Consider the following 18,027-nt stretch of genomic DNA (forward strand, 5'->3'; position numbering starts at 1 on the left):
TTCATGAAATTAACCAGGTCAGTGACCTATGATGGCTGACCATTTCTACGGTAAATGGTTCTGTGTGGGTTGTCAGGAAATGGATAGCCTGACACATTAACTAACACTTTCCTTGGTCTAAATGAAGTCGGTTTGGACCGGTGTTAACACTGCTGACTTATCAACAGACATGCACGTTACTTACAGAACTCAACAAGAATATGATTACAAAGCAGACGCGCTAAACCAAGCTAACTAAGCTGGCATTCTAATATTTGATTTCCTGAGACGTAGATGGAATTTTTTTCAGACCATCAGGACGAAAATAAAAAATTCCAAGAGCAAATTGTTTGCTCATCGCCAATGTTTGTTCGTTGGCAGCCAAGTCAGACAGACATGGAGCTTAAAATAGAAAGGAATGGAATAGACTCGAATCTGAAAAAATAAAATAAGGAATAAAAATAACTTGAAAATAAAAATAAGGAACATAAACATAAACAGATAACAGAGGGAACTGTAACTGCTGAGGTCTTATCGTCCCGAAATCGAACAGAAAAGGAATACAGGATAGGAGAAAACCAGCCGTTCTGAGAGCGAACCTTAGCTGTTTAGGATAAAGATAAGGTTCACCGCTCTAAGTAGGGGACAAAATTTCTTATCTGTTGATAATGTGCGCCTTGGGAGGGAATTGAACCCGCGATCTAGCACTTGAAAGCAGGTGGGCTACCCTCCAAGCTAATTACGCAAAAGATATATGTACCTTCTTTATACTGTCAGCATAGGAGCTTGAAGCGAGTTAGGTAGTTGGTCACGAGTTATACTCAGGCTAAGTCCTTAAGCTCGCGAGTTATACTCAGACTAAGTCCTTAATCTCACGAGTTATACTCAGACTAAGTCCTTAATCTCACGAGTTATACTCAGACTAAGTCCTTAATCTCACGAGTTATACTCAGACTAAGTCCTTAATCTCACGAGTTATACTCAGACTAAGTCCTTAATCTCACGAGTTATACTCAGACTAAGTCCTTAATCTCACGAGTTATACTCAGACTAAGTCCTTAATCTCACGAGTTATACTCAGACTAAGTCCTTAATCTCACGAGTTATACTCAGACTAAGTCCTTAATCTCACGAGTTATACTCAGACTAAGTCCTTAATCTCACGAGTTATACTCAGACTAAGTCCTTAATCTCACGAGTTATACTCAGGCTAAGTCCTTAAGCTCGCGAGTTATACTCAGACTAAGTCCTTAATCTCACGAGTTATACTCAGGCTAAGTCCTTAAGCTCGCGAGTTATACTCAGACTAAGTCCTTAATCTCACGAGTTATACTCAGGCTAAGTCCTTAAGCTCGCGAGTTATACTCAGACTAAGTCCTTAATCTCACGAGTTATACTCAGGCTAAGTCCTTAAGCTCGCGAGTTATACTCAGACTAAGTCCTTAATCTCACGAGTTATACTCAGGCTAAGTCCTTAAGCTCGCGAGTTATACTCAGACTAAGTCCTTAATCTCACGAGTTATACTCAGGCTAAGTCCTTAAGCTCGCGAGTTATACTCAGACTAAGTCCTTAATCTCACGAGTTATACTCAGGCTAAGTCCTTAAGCTCGCGAGTTATACTCAGACTAAGTCCTTAATCTCACGAGTTATACTCAGGCTAAGTCCTTAAGCTCGCGAGTTATACTCAGACTAAGTCCTTAATCTCACGAGTTATACTCAGGCTAAGTCCTTAAGCTCGCGAGTTATACTCAGACTAAGTCCTTAATCTCACGAGTTATACTCAGGCTAAGTCCTTAAGCTCGCGAGTTATACTCAGACTAAGTCCTTAATCTCACGAGTTATACTCAGGCTAAGTCCTTAAGCTCGCGAGTTATACTCAGACTAAGTCCTTAATCTCACGAGTTATACTCAGGCTAAGTCCTTAAGCTCGCGAGTTATACTCAGACTAAGTCCTTAATCTCACGAGTTATACTCAGGCTAAGTCCTTAAGCTCGCGAGTTATACTCAGACTAAGTCCTTAATCTCACGAGTTATACTCAGGCTAAGTCCTTAAGCTCGCGAGTTATACTCAGACTAAGTCCTTAATCTTAAACAAAAATGGTGCTCGAGGGGGAGGGGGGCGGGCCCCCTTGCCCCGCCCCAAATACGGCCCTGGATAAACCAGGGGACTGTTTGTTTATGTTTACTCTTTATTTTATCATAATTTTCCAAAGCTAATTTTGCTCTTTGCTCATGTGTCTTTTGTACTTAGGTTTCGTACCCGGTTCTGAAGTGCACAGTACAAAGTTTTTCCATGTGTCCATGGAATTGTTTTTCGAACAATAATAATAGTTATAATAATAATAAGACAATAAAACAGATATGCAACTATGTGGTCCAGCTAATGCATTTTGCACTTTGGACCATATAAACGTGCCAATCTACAACTAACATATTTAATTTCCAAGGTCCTAACAATTCTATTGATTAAAATAAAACTGAAAAAGTAATAAAAAGTAAATAAACGTAGCATTGGCATTTTATATTATGTCTGAAGAAAAATCAATAAAATATAAACATTCTAGGTACCTTTCTACCTTATCATAGGCATTGATTCTTGATTCATAATGTAAATAGCATTATTCTTTATTTACATACTTACGTAACGATTTTCCTACCTATTTCTGTTGGGTGTGTTTCAATAATCAGTTTTAGTTCTTAGTTGATCGGTTGACGTTTCTAGATCAAATTGTTTTTACTCAATTGGTAAATAAATATTTCGATTTTTTTTTTTTTTTTTTTTTTTATTTTTATTTTTTTTGTACCTAAGCTCAAAAAAAAAGTGTCCTTCGGTCGGGTCTTGAGAAATGTACGACTCGGCCGCTGTTTAAGGCCAAAACTTTAAAAACCTGAAAGGGAGATCATGAATCTCAGGACTTTATCTTTAGCCACAGGTCACTCAAATTTAGCCGAGAAGCTCGTAAATTATGTAGATCAAAAGTGTCCGCGGGCCGGGTCTCGAGAAATGTACGATTCGGCCGCTATTTAGAGCCAAAACTTTAAAAAGGCTCAAGAAGAGTTCACATTCCTCAGGACTTGAGATTTCGGACAAAGTGCTCTAGATTGGCCGCGCTACCTTCTAAATTAACTAGACTGACAACTGGAAATCTACTAATAGATATCCAAGTCTACTGTATTCTATCCAATAATATTCTATTATATTATTCTATTCTATTATATTCTATTCTATTATATTCTATTCTATTATATTCTATTCTATTCTATTTGTTCTATGTACAAGAAAATAAATAAATAAAATAAAATAAATACCCAAGTTTAGAATAGAATAGAATAGAATATACCTTGTTTATCCTGCCAGAATGAGACTGAAAAGTCCCTTTACTCCCGCAGTCTAAACAAGGTGGTAGATAGGTTCGTACGTATAAGTTCGGAAAACTGACCCAACACAATTGGTGTTTATGTTTATATGTAGGTAGTTAACTTAGCTTTGTATCTCTGGTTTCCTTTTCAGATAATAGAAAAGTGAGAGTGAAATTTTCTGTACCTATAATTATAATCATAGAAAGTTTAAAAGTTTTTTACGTTGTTGTGAAAGAAACACCAGTATTATCATCAAAGGTAATTATAAAAATATTAAATACCTAGGTACTTGATCTTGTTTTTGCGATCATTACTTTTTAGCCCGTCCTTCCTTTATTATTACGATAGTAATAAAAAGTTATAAGGGACGGTCTATTGTATTCGCTTCGGTGTCGTCTGTCTGTCTGTCCCCATAGAAGGACTTATCCAAACCTGGTCGACCTATATATTAAATTATAGGTCTTTTTACCAGGAACACGAAAATGGTGGTGCAAATTTTGTCCAGAAAACCATAAAGCCAAAAAACCAAAAAAACTAGTCCTACCTACAGGTACATTTTGTGCAATTTGGTAGCTACTGTACCGTATTAATACAAATTTGAATACCTACTTGGGGGGGGAAGTAATAAAATAATAATAATATAGGTACCTACCTACATATTTTGTCGACTAAAAAGTCCTATACCAAAAAATTACCAAGTAAAAAATAAAATTAAAATAATAAAACTACGTTCTTACGGAGTTTAAAACTATTATGTTTACTGTTTCTACTTGATTTAACCCATTAATAAATCATTAAGAACATCAATAAATCTGTGTTTCCCCCAGATACATTTATCCATTGAATGGGAATGTCGGCCTCCAAAGCAGTCAGCGCCAGCCGGCTTGATGGCAAAACCGTGATTATAACTGGATGTAACACAGGAATTGGCAAGGTTACCGCTCAGACTCTGTACGGAATAGGTAAGGTTAAGTTACGTCGGGCTTGGAGAGTTTTTGTCCACAGTAAGAGTAGACTTACAGTAAAAGGACTTCTTTTTCTTAATAGAGGGAACTGTATCAACGGAGGTCTTATCTTCCCGAAATCGTTCTTATTTATTTTAGAGAGAAAGAGGACAGGTTAGGAGAAAGCCAGTCGTTCCGAAAAAGAACCTTATCTGTTTAGGATAAAATCCGCCCCGAGCGGAAATCGAACCCACGATCTAGCGCTTACAAAACAAATTCTGCAAGTTGCAAGCTAACAACTAAGTTTGCAAAATGACTTCTTCTTAGTGTTATTGGGGCATTACAAAATAGAAGAAGTTCTGTGGTTTATTTAATTTTATTAAAAAAAGAAAGAGTAATTTTTGGCGAAAAAAAGTAGGAAATTTTATTAATTTAATGACTGTTAATTTTCTTCATTTATTTATCCCGTATCCCTTTCACTCCTTAGGGGCCAAAGTGATCATGGCCTGTCGTGACGTGGAGAAGGCCGAAACAACGGCCTCGGAAATTCGCAAACATTTCGAGGTGGCCACATCAGAGGATAAAAAGCCCGGCGAGGTCCTCATTAAGAAACTAGACCTGGCCTCGTTCAAATCTATACGAGACTGTGCCCAGGATATTAACCAAACCGAGGCTAATGTTCATATTCTTATTAACAATGCAGGTGAGTGGCCATTGAATTTAATGTGATTTACCCTGTATTCTATCTGTATTCTATCCAATAATATTCTATTCTATTATACCCAAGTCTACTGTATTCTATCCAATAATATTCTATTCTATTCTATTCTATTCTATGCTATTCCAGGCAAAAACGTAAATGTCTATGCGGTTCATCCGGGGATCGTCAAAACAGAACTGGGCCGCTACATGGACGATACGTATTTCCCGGGCGCCCGCACACTGGGCCGAGTACTCATGTGGTGGTGGATGAAGACGCCGGAGCAGGGCGCACAGACTACGCTGCATTGCGCCCTTGACGAGGGGGCGGCCAAAGAGACTGGACTATACTATAGGTGAGTATTTTGATTTGAATTGAATATATGACTTTATTTATTTTTTAAATTTACAATATACATTTTATCCATTCTCCTATCTATGCTTATTCTAAGGATCAAATATGACAAGATGAGAGGATGTTATAACAAGATGAGAGGATGGATGCAATTTTATGGCCAAGTCCACACTACAGTATAAAACGCATCTCTAACTAATTTCTATACGATCTTCTATGAAATTTTAAATAAAAATGCACCTACCTATCCTAATAAACACGTGTTAAAAAGCAAACTTGGTAATTTTGTAATTTGTAATGATACTTTATTTATTTGTAATAACAATTTTACAATACAAATAATCCACAGTTTGATAATTAATAAATGACTAAGAATATACCTAATATGAAATATCTTAAGGATGGATTACTTATCTTCAAATTAAAGGTAGATTACCCGTGTAGACCCGAAAAGTGTATTTGGGGACTTTTATGGGGCAAAAATTGGTGAAGGGTACTTTTATTGGTGAAGGGTACAGTGCGCCTCGGCCGTAAATCGAACCTGCTACCTTGCACTTTCAAGGCAGGCTCGCTACCCGCTAGCAAACTTCTTCCAAAAAGGAGACTGTTTATTTTATGTACTGCGTTTTGCATAAACACCACGATTTGCAGGCGTTTTATTTGAATGCGTTTCCCAAGTTTAAATCTTTCGCTTTTCGCTTCTAAGTTCGAATGAAAGGGGTACAGGAGAAAGGAAATTTCACCTAGTACCTACCTATTGGTTAAATAAGGGAAAATCGACCTTTGACTAACCTTTTTTCCCCCTTTTTCCAGTGATTACAAGGTTGCCAAATCCCGAAATTTTCCCTTCGAGCTTAAGGGAAAGGGAAAATCCACCTTTGACTAACGTTTTTTTTTTCTGTTTTTCCAGTGATTGCAAGGTTGCCAAATCCCGGAATTTTCCCTTCTAGCTTGAGGGAAAGGGAAAATCGACCTTTGACTAACCTTTTCAATTACAAAGAAAGAGATGAGGGAGGGGGGGAAATGGATTTAAGACAACATTAATTTCATGTTTTGAAATAAGGCAATATTTCAAAAATAATAATAAAAATCCTTTTTTTCCACTTTCTTTAATAGAATGTCCTGTCTATTTTTGTTGGGATGTACCCCCATTCATAGAATACATACAAAAATATGTATTCCGTGCTAAATGGAGGCCCCCAATATTGGGGATCCTTGATGCAGAAGGAGTAAGAATAACTAAAAAGTTCACGATTCTAACCGATGTAGAGACAAATCTACAATTTTATTTCATTTGTATGGGTCCCAGTTATGGTTCTTGTTGAAATTCAGACCTAAAAATGAAAGAATTTCGATCCTGATGGTCCCACGAGGTAAAATATGGATCTTGATCATTTTTTAGCCAACACCTGGGAGCAGCCCAAGACGCGTTTCGTTCTTATTTGAACTCATCAGTTAGACATAGCTCTCAGGTGCTGGCCAAGTAGTACTTACTTGACGAAAAAAAGTAGATTGAGGAATAAGAACTTGTCCTTTTCTTTGTTCCTCAAAGGGTTCTCTCTGCTTTTAAAGACCAAGCACAAGTCCTCACGATGGTTTACTGCGGTTCAGGACGAGCCAGCCAATTTAACATGGCTAGAGCTAGAGACCATCACCCCGGTGAATAGCAGATACAAAAAGACATCTTCTTTATTCTGCTATCGCCATTCGGCGAAAGCTAAAGCCGCTACAACAACAACAACAACATAACTATTAACATGGCTAGAGCTAGAGACCATCACCCCGGTGTATAGCAGATACAAAAAGACATCTTTTCTTTATTGTGCTATCGCCATTCGGCGAAAGCCGCAACAACAACAACAACAAGTAATGTACTACGTACCTAAAGATGTGTGAAGAGTTGAAGAGTGAGTGAGTTATGAAGAAGAACTACTCTTTTACCTACCTCGGTGGTGTAGTGGTCAAGGCGCTCGTAAACAGGAGGGCGTGGGTTCAATCCCAGCCGAGGTATGGAATTTTATCCTCAATATAATTTGAGAATTTGACCACAATAATAGGAGTTATACTCAGACTAAGTCCTTAATCTCACGAGTTATACTCAGGCTAAGTCCTTAAGCTCGCGAGTTATACTCAGACTAAGTCCTTAATCTCACTAGTTATACTCAGACTAAGTCCTTAATCTCACGAGTTATACTCAGGCTAAGTCCTTAAGCTCGCGAGTTATACTCAGGCTAAGTCCTTAAGCTCGCGAGTTATACTCAGACTAAGTCCTTAATCTCACGAGTTATACTCAGGCTAAGTCCTTAAGCTCGCGAGTTATACTCAGACTAAGTCCTAATTTTTTGCACTCAAGTGTAGCAGTGAAAATGAAAAATTCCATTATTTTGTGTTATTCGTTTTGTTCTCTTACATAAACTTATCTATCTTCGTTTGCCTTAACTTTCCTTTCTCCTTTTACTTTTTCTTTTATTTCTTCATCTCCTTCTTCTTCTTCTTCTTCTTCTTCTTCTTCTTCTTCTTCTTCTTCTACTTCTCTCTCATTTCTTCTCTTTGTTTTCGTATCTACTTCGATTACTTCTGTTTCTGTCATTCTGCCTAAACTTTTTTCTCGTTTCTCTCACTCACTCTCTCTCTCTCTCTCTCTCTCTCTCTCTCTCTCTCTCTTCTTTGTTTTCTTTTTCACCTTTTCTACCACTAGTACAGTTCTTTCTTCTCCTCCTCTTCCGCCTTCTTCTCTTCCTCCTATGCTGTCTTCTTTCTTCTTCTTCTTCTTCTTCTTCTTCTTCTTTTTCTGCTTTTCCAATGCCTTCTCACACACATTTCTTCTTCTTCTCCTCGTTTTCTCATCTTCTTCAATGTGTTCTCTTTTCTCACTCTCTATTTCTTCCTCTCGTAATCTGAATCGAAAATTAGTCCCCAATACCTCAGAGGTGCGAAAAAAGTAGGTTTTTAGTCCACTAACGAAGAAGAAAAAAGAGAACGAAATAGGTAAACAAATAATAAAAAGAAAACGAAATCAACAAAGAAAAAGAAGAGAAAGGAAACGCAAAAGAGCGACAGTACCAAAGTACAAACATTCCATACCTAAATGTTGTGAAGGCGTGAAGGAAGAAAGAAAGAGAGAAAAAAAAATAAAGAAAAGATTTATTCAAACGAAAACAATAATGGAGAAAGTAATAATATTTTTCCTGCTTCTTTTATACTTTCTCCTCCTCCTCCAGTTTTTATTACGAAGATAAGAGGGAAGGATGGAGGAGGAGGAGGATGAGGTAGAGAAAAGGAAAGGTGGTGTTGGAAAAGAATAGTAGGTGGAAAGATGAGGACAAGGTTACAAGGTAGAATAGAATATACAAGGAGAAAAGTGGGTAGAAGAAATAATAGAATGAAGGAATGGTGGGTAGAATAAAATAGAGGTGAGGAGGTGTTAGAATAGAATAGAATTCCGCGCGAGGCTTTTTGTCACGTGATACTTTATCCTGAGTATCGTTTGCTTTTTCTTTTCCAGGGGCGAAATCTGAAGAGCCAGCCTAGTTAGCTTAGTTGGTAGTGCGTCTGCCTTGTAAGCGCTAGGCCGCGGGTTCGATTCCCGCCGGGGGCGGATTTTATCCTGATGGGATAATGTTCGTTCTCGGAACGGCTGGCTTTCTCCTATCCTGTCTTCCTTCTCTCTTCGATTTCGGGACGATAAGACCATAGCAGTTAAAGTTCCCTCTGTCAAACCTGTCAAACATCTTAAAAAAAAAAAAAAATGCTCTCTTCAATTGAAAAGCTAATTTTTTTATGGCACTCACTACCTACCGAGATTCGAACCCAAGCCATCGCATTGTAAAGCCATGAAGTTCCCGAGGCTGCTGCTAACCCGGTACAAAGTTCGTTAAAGTTTTATTATGGGAGAGAGAGAAAAAAAAGAGAGCAACTCTACATTTGCTTTTAATACCCCAAGCATATTTTTTACCCCAGCTTTTTCCAACAATCGGAAAACTGTGTACAATAATTATTATTGTATGAATAAATAAACAGAATTATATGTCTCTCCCACCCCCCCCCAACCTACCCTACCCAGTATTTTCCGAAAGCTCAATTAACTTTCAAGTTTCGGGTGTTGAAAATTCGACAGTGATCATAAATTCAAATTTTGTATACAGTCGGAAGTTGCGCTAAGTATGCCCAGAGGCGGAGGGAACTGGTTTTGTCCGGGGATTTTCGACGCGCGCGGATGGTATTTCTCGGTTACCTGCCTCGGTGGCGTAGTGGTCAAGACGCTCGCCTGGTAAACAGGGGGGCGTGGGTTCGATCCCAGCCGAGGTATGGAATTTTATCCTCAAAGTAAACTTCTAAAGTCATTAGGCTGAGTTCACTTTGATTGGGGTAAGAGGTTGAATTGAAGGAACTGTAAATACGAAGGTCTTATCGTCCCGAAAGCGAAGAGAGGAAGACAGGATAGGCGAAAGTCAGCCGTTCCGAGAACGAACCTCATCTGTTTAGAATAAAATCCGCACGGGGCGGGAATTGAGCTTACGACCTAGCGTTTACAAGGCAGACACGCTACCCTCCAAAGTCCAAGCTAACTAGGCTGGGCTGGCTGGGCCAAAGGAATCTGTGAAAGTTTGAAAACTTTCGAAGTTTTAGCCAGCAGCTGATGAGCGCTAGATATCTGAATATGTCTAGCTGACGCTCGAGGGTGTTGGCTGAAATTCGGCTTACGTTTACTTTATCCAATTTATTATCTATTAACTATGAACAATATTAGAGAATATCTGCACACACGATGACCTAAAGGAAGCCAACCAGAGAGCTGTGAGCTGTTCAAGTTGCAAACTTCTGGAAGTTCAAGATTTAATCAATATAATCAATATCAATCAATCAATACATTTTATTGTGGATGTATACATAGTATGTTCACAATATTATAAGAAAACCTATATACTTAAATAACTTAAATCTATAACTAATAGTGTGTAGAACTTAACTGACAATAGAGACATAGACAAATACTATAAAGGTAGTAAGTATCCTGTTATCCATGTTTTCGGTTGTATCGCCCCAACTTTTTAGTTGACATCAACTGGTTCGGTGTACTGTCTGTACTCTGTACTTACTTGAAATGTTTCTATGTTACTTGAAATGTAGGTACTGTACTTACTTGTACTTGTGTTGTGTGTGTATGTGTACTTACTTGAAGTGTCCATTTTTCTCGAAAGTATGCATTTTTTTATACCTATAACTTAAGTAAAAAAGTATTGAAATGTTTCAATAACTGGTTCTGTCTACTGGTTTCTTTTTCCATTACCCAAGTCCCTGGTATTCTTTTGTCACCCGTCTTGTACATTCTTTCCACTTCTCACTACTACATCAACTGTGTTTCCCTGTCGTTGGGGATATTTCCATAATTTTTCTTTTCCCAACAAAGCGAGAAGTATAGTGGAGAGACGTAGTAATTTCCGGCAATTTATCAATTTGCTGTTTTTTTTTTTTTTTTTTTTTTTTTTTTTTTTTTTTTCAAAAAAAGTCTCCCAGCTAATCTTACAATCTACAACAGCACTTTGAATAAAATTTCGTCAACCTCCCAACGTAGGCCTTTTGCTTGACATTTTGACAGTCCAAATTTAGTTCAAGCATGTCTTCTTCTCTGTTCCTTTGCATATTGGAGTGTGGGGCCGGAGCCATTCCACGAATTTCGTCTTAATTCACTTTAAAGCCCTCGACTTGTCTTGGGGGAAATGTTGTCGTCCCTTGTCAAATTCACCATCTCCGTTCTTCCCCACAAAATTACCTCCGGGGGGAAATTTTATGGCACAGGGAGAAAAGGAGGGTATTACACGGGGGATGGGAGGGAATTTGTAGGAAGAGAAGGCGGGATGTGGGGGAGAATTTGTGTTGGGAGCAAAGAGAAAAGGAGGGTATTACACGGGGGATAGGAGGGATTTTGTGGGAAGAAAAGGAGGGATGCGGGGGAAATTTTGTGACAAGAGAACGGAGAGGAGAGGTCTGTGGGCAGAAGAAAGATGGTTGTGGAGCAGAGGAGAGATTTTGGAGGAGAAAGTGGGATGTGATGGAGATTGGGGGGCCTGGGAGGGACAGATATGGGGGAGATAGAAGAAGAGATGTTTAGGTAATGGGAGGGATTTTGGAGGGGAGGAGGGATCTGGTTGGAGAAAAGGAAGGGTCTGAGGGAAAAAAAGGAGGGATGTGTTGGAAAGGGAGGGGTCTTGGAGGGATGATTGTTAGGGGGGAGAAGAAGGGATATTTGAGTAATAGTAGGGATTTTGAAGGGGAGGAGGGATCTGGTTGGAGAAAAGGAAGGGTCTGGTGGGTAATAGGAGGGATTTTGGAGGAGAAAGTGGGATGTGTTGGAAAGGGAGGGGTCTTGGAGGGATGGTTATTGGGGGGGGGGGGGGAAAAAGGATGTTTGGGTAAAAAAAATCTAATTGCTTCCGTATCTAATTGCTTTTTTTTTAAAAAAAAGAAAAGAAAAAAACGTAACAATGTTGTCTGAGAACTATGCTGTGTCGTTTGGCAACCCAAACTTTGCATCAATCAATAAATCCGTAATCATTCCACCATAGGACAGGTCGATGTACGAAGCCTCTCCACTCTCCACCAATTTTTCCAAACTTTGGGCAGTCCGTCAATAAATTTTATTGATTGTTTCTCTTTTTGATTTCAGAAAGTTCCGGGGAGCCAGAATTTACGGACGTGATTCAAAACGTGACAGTACCGGCCGGTCGAAACGTGAAACTATCCTGCTCCGTGAATAATCTAGGCAACTTTAAGGTAAGAGTTCTTTTCAAGAGGTCCCGGGTTCGATTCCCGACGATGTCGAAGTTTTTTTCGGCTCTGTGCTTGGATTTCGGGGTGCACTCATCAGCCTAGCTCTTGCCATTGTAGATAAATAAGTTACCTTATAGGTACTTGTCAGAAAAATTGCAGATAAAGTTACCTAATACTGTTTGATTTCATAGCTCAAAAATAACTACTAGGTTCTTCTATGTGAGTGCAGGTTGCGGGTTCGAGTTCCGCCTGGTATGGATTTTATCCTAAACAGATAAGGTTCGCTCTCGGAACGGCTGGCTTTCTCCTATCCTGTCTTTCTTCTCTTTTCGATTTCGGGACTCTAAAATCTCGAATCATTTTTTACAGTTTTCCCTCCGTCTCGGTAGAATTTTTCCTTTGCCCTATTCAGCATTTTAGGGGAAAGCTCCCTCTGTCTAATTCCATATTTTTTCTTCAATTTACTTGTACTTTCCTTTCTTGTACCACTATTGTTCTCCAAGCAGAAGTGTGACAAAGGCGCCATATTAAGGAAGAAGTAAAAACTGTAAACAAGAGAAAACAGAAACACACAACAGAATGTTAATGAAATACCTACGTAAATCTGATTAGGGCCTCAAAACAAAGGACTCATTACGAGGAAAAGTGGAAAAAGTTGGGAAAAAAAGCAGAAGGCGAACAGGTAAAAGAATCTCCTTTGATGATGATGAAGAAGAATGAAGAGGAAAATATGAAGAGCACGAGGAGAAGGGAAATGGTAAAAAAGGAGAAGAAGAAGAGGAAGAAGAAGAAGGAGGAGGAGAGGAAGAAGAAGGAGGAGAGGAAGAAGAAGAAGAGGAAGAAGAAGGAGAGGAAGAAGAAGGAGAGGAAGAAAAAGGAGAAGACGACGAAGAAGAACGTTTTCATCCTTCTCTCTTCTTCTTCTTCTTCTTCTTCTTCTTCTTTTACTTTTTCTCCTTCTTCTTCTTCTTCTTCTCGTCCTCTTACTCTTTTCTTCTTCTTCCTCCTCATCCTTCTTCTTCTTTTCCTTCATTCGGAAATAATTCATGACTAAATCGTGAGGTCTCGGGCACAAAGAAAGAAGATAGGAGACGAGGAGGAGGAGGAGGAGGAAGAGGAGGAGGAGGAGGAAAAGGAGAAAAAGATACAATAGAAGGTGGAGGAAGAAAACCATGATAAAGAAGTTTTGAGGTTTAAGAACAAAAATAAAAGAACAATATTAAAATATTTTTTTTTTTTTCATCAATTTTTTTTATTTTTCTTCAAAGTATTTTTCAACCTGAATTTTTTTCCAGAGTGCCGTTTTTCCCTCCCTGTTTTCATGCCAATTATTCCCGCAAGTACCTAATACAATTTTTTGCAGCGTCTTTTCAAGACGGGATTTTTTTACGCGGTTGTTTTGCTGTTTCTAGACTTTTTTTTTAATGTGCTCTCTTTTTCCCCCTCCTGTTTTTATTCGTAGGGATGAGTGGGGGTGAAGTTGGGTTTGGGGTAATTAAGTTTCACGTCTCCAAATGACTTAATTAGTCTGCCTCATTAGAGTCATTAGGGGATTGTTGAGTATTGCGACCTCATCAGCATTATCATTTATCATCCGGTGGGTTTTTCGCTGAATTCAGTGGATGCGGTGAATCTAATGACATTTAGAAACTCTGTTTTTTTTTGGGGGGGTCCCAAATTTGTGTTTCAACAAAGGCCCGAATTCTAGATGTGATTTTTACTATTCAAAATTGACAGAATGATGCGCTTTGGCAAGCTAAAAGTTTTCTCCAATGGCCCAGAAAAGAGGCTTCCGCTAATATTGTTTCAACTGTCTGTTTACCAAATAGCGATAAAATTGTACATAGAATAAATGAATAAATGAATTAAATAGAATGTAATGCCTGTATCAATAGGACAGAATCCTTTTTATTTATTTTCTAAAGGGATATAAAGTAGAATGAATTTTTTATTTCCTATGTCTAATAGGTACAATATGTGTAGAGGAAACGGGATAAAGAGGGAAAGAGGGAGGATAGGAGGGGAGTAAAAGGAGGGATGAAAGGAGGGAAGGGAGGGAGAGGAAGGAATAAGAAGAGAAGGTTCAGCTCGTTTAGATTTAATGTTTTATTTAGTCCAGTGCCGACTATACCAAAATTTATTGATCTGAGACTGAAAAGTTTGTAGTGACTTTTGCTGAAATTTTTTTTTTTTTTTATAGTCCGCCACTGATATTTTACTAATTTTATTGGTGGATCTGGGATCTCGTGAATTTACTTTGTCAACCACGTCTACCAGAACAGATCTTTTAAATCGATTTTTTTTTCTTTTTTTTTAATCGGATTTTTTTCCTTTTTTTTCTCCCCAAAGAAAAAATTCAAGTAGTGTCGAAACTCCCAAAGATTGGGGTACAAGAAATTAACATAAAATGACTTCGAGACTTTTCCATCTTCGCCACTGGTGGGGCACGGAATAAAAAAAAAAACAACATTAAAGAGAATCCGAGTACAGATAGCAATTAAAGCAAAGCTCAGAATATAAAATGAAATTATCAACTAAATTTATACTCATAGTACCCCCTCACTACCCCTTACCCCCGACCTACCCTACTCCTCTGATACAATATCTATGTACTCCCAATATATACAGGGTGTTCCTATCGTCAAAACGGACGAAACGTGTCTCGCCAAAGTCGTCTATAATGGAGTAGGTACTTAATTTTAGATTTGCGATATTTCTAGCTCAAAAAAAGGCTTGACTTAAGGGAAAAATTTCAAGAAGAAGAAATATTAGACAAGTAGGCAGTTTCAAGAAGAACATAAAGTTAAGAAACATCAGGTATGGTTGATATCTGGATGTGTTTGTGCTATTCCTCTGTTCTTATGACAACTTTATCTGATAATTAGGTGCTATGTCTCAGTAAGTGTCTGGTTCAAAATGATTTTTTTTTTTTTTTCAGCCTAGTTAGCTTAGTTGGTGGCGCGTCTGCCTTGTAAGCGCTAGGCCGCGGGTTCAATTCCCGCCCGGGGTGAATTTTATCCTGTTGGTATAATGTTCGTTCTCGGAACGGCTGGCTTTGTCCTATCCTGTCTTCCTTCTCTCTTCGATTTCGGGACGATAAGACCATAGCAGTTGCAGTTCCCTCTGTCAAACATCTTAAAAAAAAAAAAAAATGCTCTCTTCAATTGAAAAGCTAATTTTTTTATGGCACTCACTACCTACCGAGATTCGAACCCAAGCCATCGCATTGTAAATTGTAAAAGGGGACCAGGTAGGCCTAGCATAGCCTAATTGTAACTTCATTGTAATTGTAACTTCATTGTAAAATTTTGTTATCTATCTTACAACAACTAGGCTAGGCCCTACTAGAGAGTTACCTACCAATAAGATGGGATTCATTTCTTTGATTCGCCGGGAACACGATTTGATATCAAGTTTGGTGTCAGTTACATCAGGATTGGATTACCAATTTGACCGGTTGATCATAGATAAAATTAGGATTAAAGTTGGAAAGTTTGAAATCAACCAATCATATTGTCAAAGATACCTAAATCTAATCACACTCACACTCAGATTGTGGTACAGGTCTTAGAGGGAATATGTATACCAGTGCGGTAGGTACTTACCTAATGATTAGGAGTGATTGTAGAAGATTTACCTACATCAGTTAGGTAGGTAATTTTTTTTCTTCTTAGATTTGTTAATTATTTTATTTACCTATCTAAGAAGGTAGAAATTTATTTGATTTTAGCAGATAAGTTTTTTTTTTTCAAGTAAATTTAATTATCTACCTACCTAATGTACCTTCTAAATGTTAGGTTTTATAATAATATAATATTTATTACCTATTGTCAACCTAAAAGTGTAAATGTGTAATGAACTATGTAGGTAGGTAATGACATACCTATATGTCATACGAAAAGACCTTTTAGCTTGAAAAATGCTTTCATAATACTTACTGGGTGCAACAAGGGATGTCTCAACCTAACTACAATACAATGGGAAAAGCCTTTGATGTGAGATTGCACTCAGGACAAAACTGTAACAACGGAGGTATTTTCGTCCTTAAAATTGGAGAGAGGAGAAGGAGAGAATGAGAAACGAGCATTAGCACCAAATCACGGTTATGCCTACAAAAATAGAGCCGAAAAAATCGCACTCTGCTGGAAATTGAACCCGGGACCTCTGGAGGACAACTCTCTCTCACTCGACCAAGCTGGCGTTCATATCAGAGAATCGACCATCGAACCTCACCTAGTACCGACCCAAAAGAGAAAATATTAAATGTAAATGTAAATGCAGTTTCTTTGTGTTATTATGTCACAACTTTGGTGCTCACTGCAGCATTGTAGGATTTTCCCAATATATTATGTTCGCTGATTTCGCGATTATGTTTGCGGATTTGGCGATTATGTTCGCGGATTTCGCGATTATGTTCGCGGTTTTGGCGATTATGTTCGCGGATTTGGCGATTATGTTCGCGGATTTCGCGATTTTGTTCGCGGATTTTGCGATTATATTCGCGGATTTCGCAATTATGTTCGCTGATTTCGCGATTATGTTCGCGGATTTGGCGATTATGTTCGCGGATTTCGCGATTATGTTCGCGGATTTGTATATATTATTCTTATTTTATATAGGTATATATAAAAAACTGTTCTGTTAATACCTACATAATTATGTACCTAGCTATAGGTACCTATCTGATAACTCTGTATACTTATGTATCTATTATTTATTTATATATTTTTCCGATTACCTAGATGTCCTAGATGACTGTGATTACCTATTACTTTTTGTTTACTTTACCTACATACTTGTGTGCATATTTTTATTCGGCCATTTTATTTTAATTAAATAATTTAGAGGTGAGAAAAGTTACATCACATCATCCTGTCTACCCAGTTGGGTAGGTAGTGTAGGTACCTAACTTAATTTATTATAGGTAGGTACTATGAAAACCCAAGTAGGTAGGTACTGTGGAAATTGTCAGGTAGTTAGTATGTTATAGGTACATACCTACCTACCTTAATTTATTCTAGGCAATACCTTTATTTTGGATAGGTACCAAAAAAAGATACCAAAAAATTATGAGAAAATATGGGAAAACGTAAAGAAGGGAATTTTTTCGTCACGAACTTTTCGTCACGAAAAATATAGAACGAAAATTTTCACACGAAACGCGAAGAAGCTTTTCCGAAGCTATCGAATCCAGTGTTACACTAGAACTGAAGTCGTTTTCGTTTCAGCCGTTACCTCTCCAGTTTTCACCGTTTTGTATTTTTTTCGTTATTTTCCGCTAAAACCGTTTTTCTTTTTCGTCAGATAAGAAGGTGGATAATTTATTGTCGTAACGGTTTTGTTTGGATTCAAAATGTCGGCTAAGATGCAGATTATCCGCGTCATATTTCATGGTACATATTATGCATATTTTAGTCTGGTATTATGCATATTTCATGGTAGGTATTATCCATATTTTTGCCTGTTATCGTGCATATTTTAGTCTGGTGAGTGATGTTATTCTCATAAATTGTCAAATCTTATTAAGGAGCGCGGTAGCGCTCCGCCCCGCCAAGTCAAAAAAGTTTGACCGCGTTTCTTATAGGTAGGTACTTAGATGACTTAGGTATCCTAGCTTATACCTCTGACAGCGGTGACAGTGTTTTCAAGGGAGCTATAACTGATATTACCTCTAAAGGTAGAAACACACTACCATCACGTCACGTCACGTGACGTGATAGTCGTGTGACTGTCCTGAACGAGATTATACGTACAATATTATGGGAAAACTTTGAACTACATTTTTCTGACTCCCCAATGAGTTCACGTGACATGACGTCATGGTTGTGTGTTTCTACTTTTAGCCTTAACTCTAGAAGTGGGTAACTCATTTTGCCCAGTTTGTGGATCTTTGCTTCTACCAACATTAAGGGCTGTTT

General features: G+C 38.2%; 1 protein-coding gene across 1 annotated transcript; it reads left to right on the top strand.

The window, feature by feature from the left end:
* Positions 1 to 2,594: 2,594 nt before the first annotated feature.
* On the top strand, positions 2,595 to 6,327 carry LOC103513228 (retinol dehydrogenase 14-like). Its single transcript, XM_026826484.1, has 6 exons — positions 2,595 to 2,725; positions 3,492 to 3,598; positions 4,168 to 4,302; positions 4,772 to 4,994; positions 5,058 to 5,339; positions 6,249 to 6,327. The coding sequence occupies exons 3-6, from the start codon at positions 4,185 to 4,187 to the stop codon at positions 6,286 to 6,288; spliced, it is 663 nt and encodes a 220-aa protein (XP_026682285.1). The 5' UTR covers positions 2,595 to 2,725; positions 3,492 to 3,598; positions 4,168 to 4,184; the 3' UTR covers positions 6,289 to 6,327.
* The last annotated feature ends 11,700 nt before the right edge of the window (positions 6,328 to 18,027 follow it).

The sequence above is a fragment of the Diaphorina citri genome, unplaced genomic scaffold (genome assembly GCF_000475195.1).
Source record: "Diaphorina citri unplaced genomic scaffold, Diaci psyllid genome assembly version 1.1 scaffold942, whole genome shotgun sequence".
Lineage (NCBI taxonomy): Eukaryota > Metazoa > Arthropoda > Insecta > Hemiptera > Psyllidae > Diaphorina > Diaphorina citri.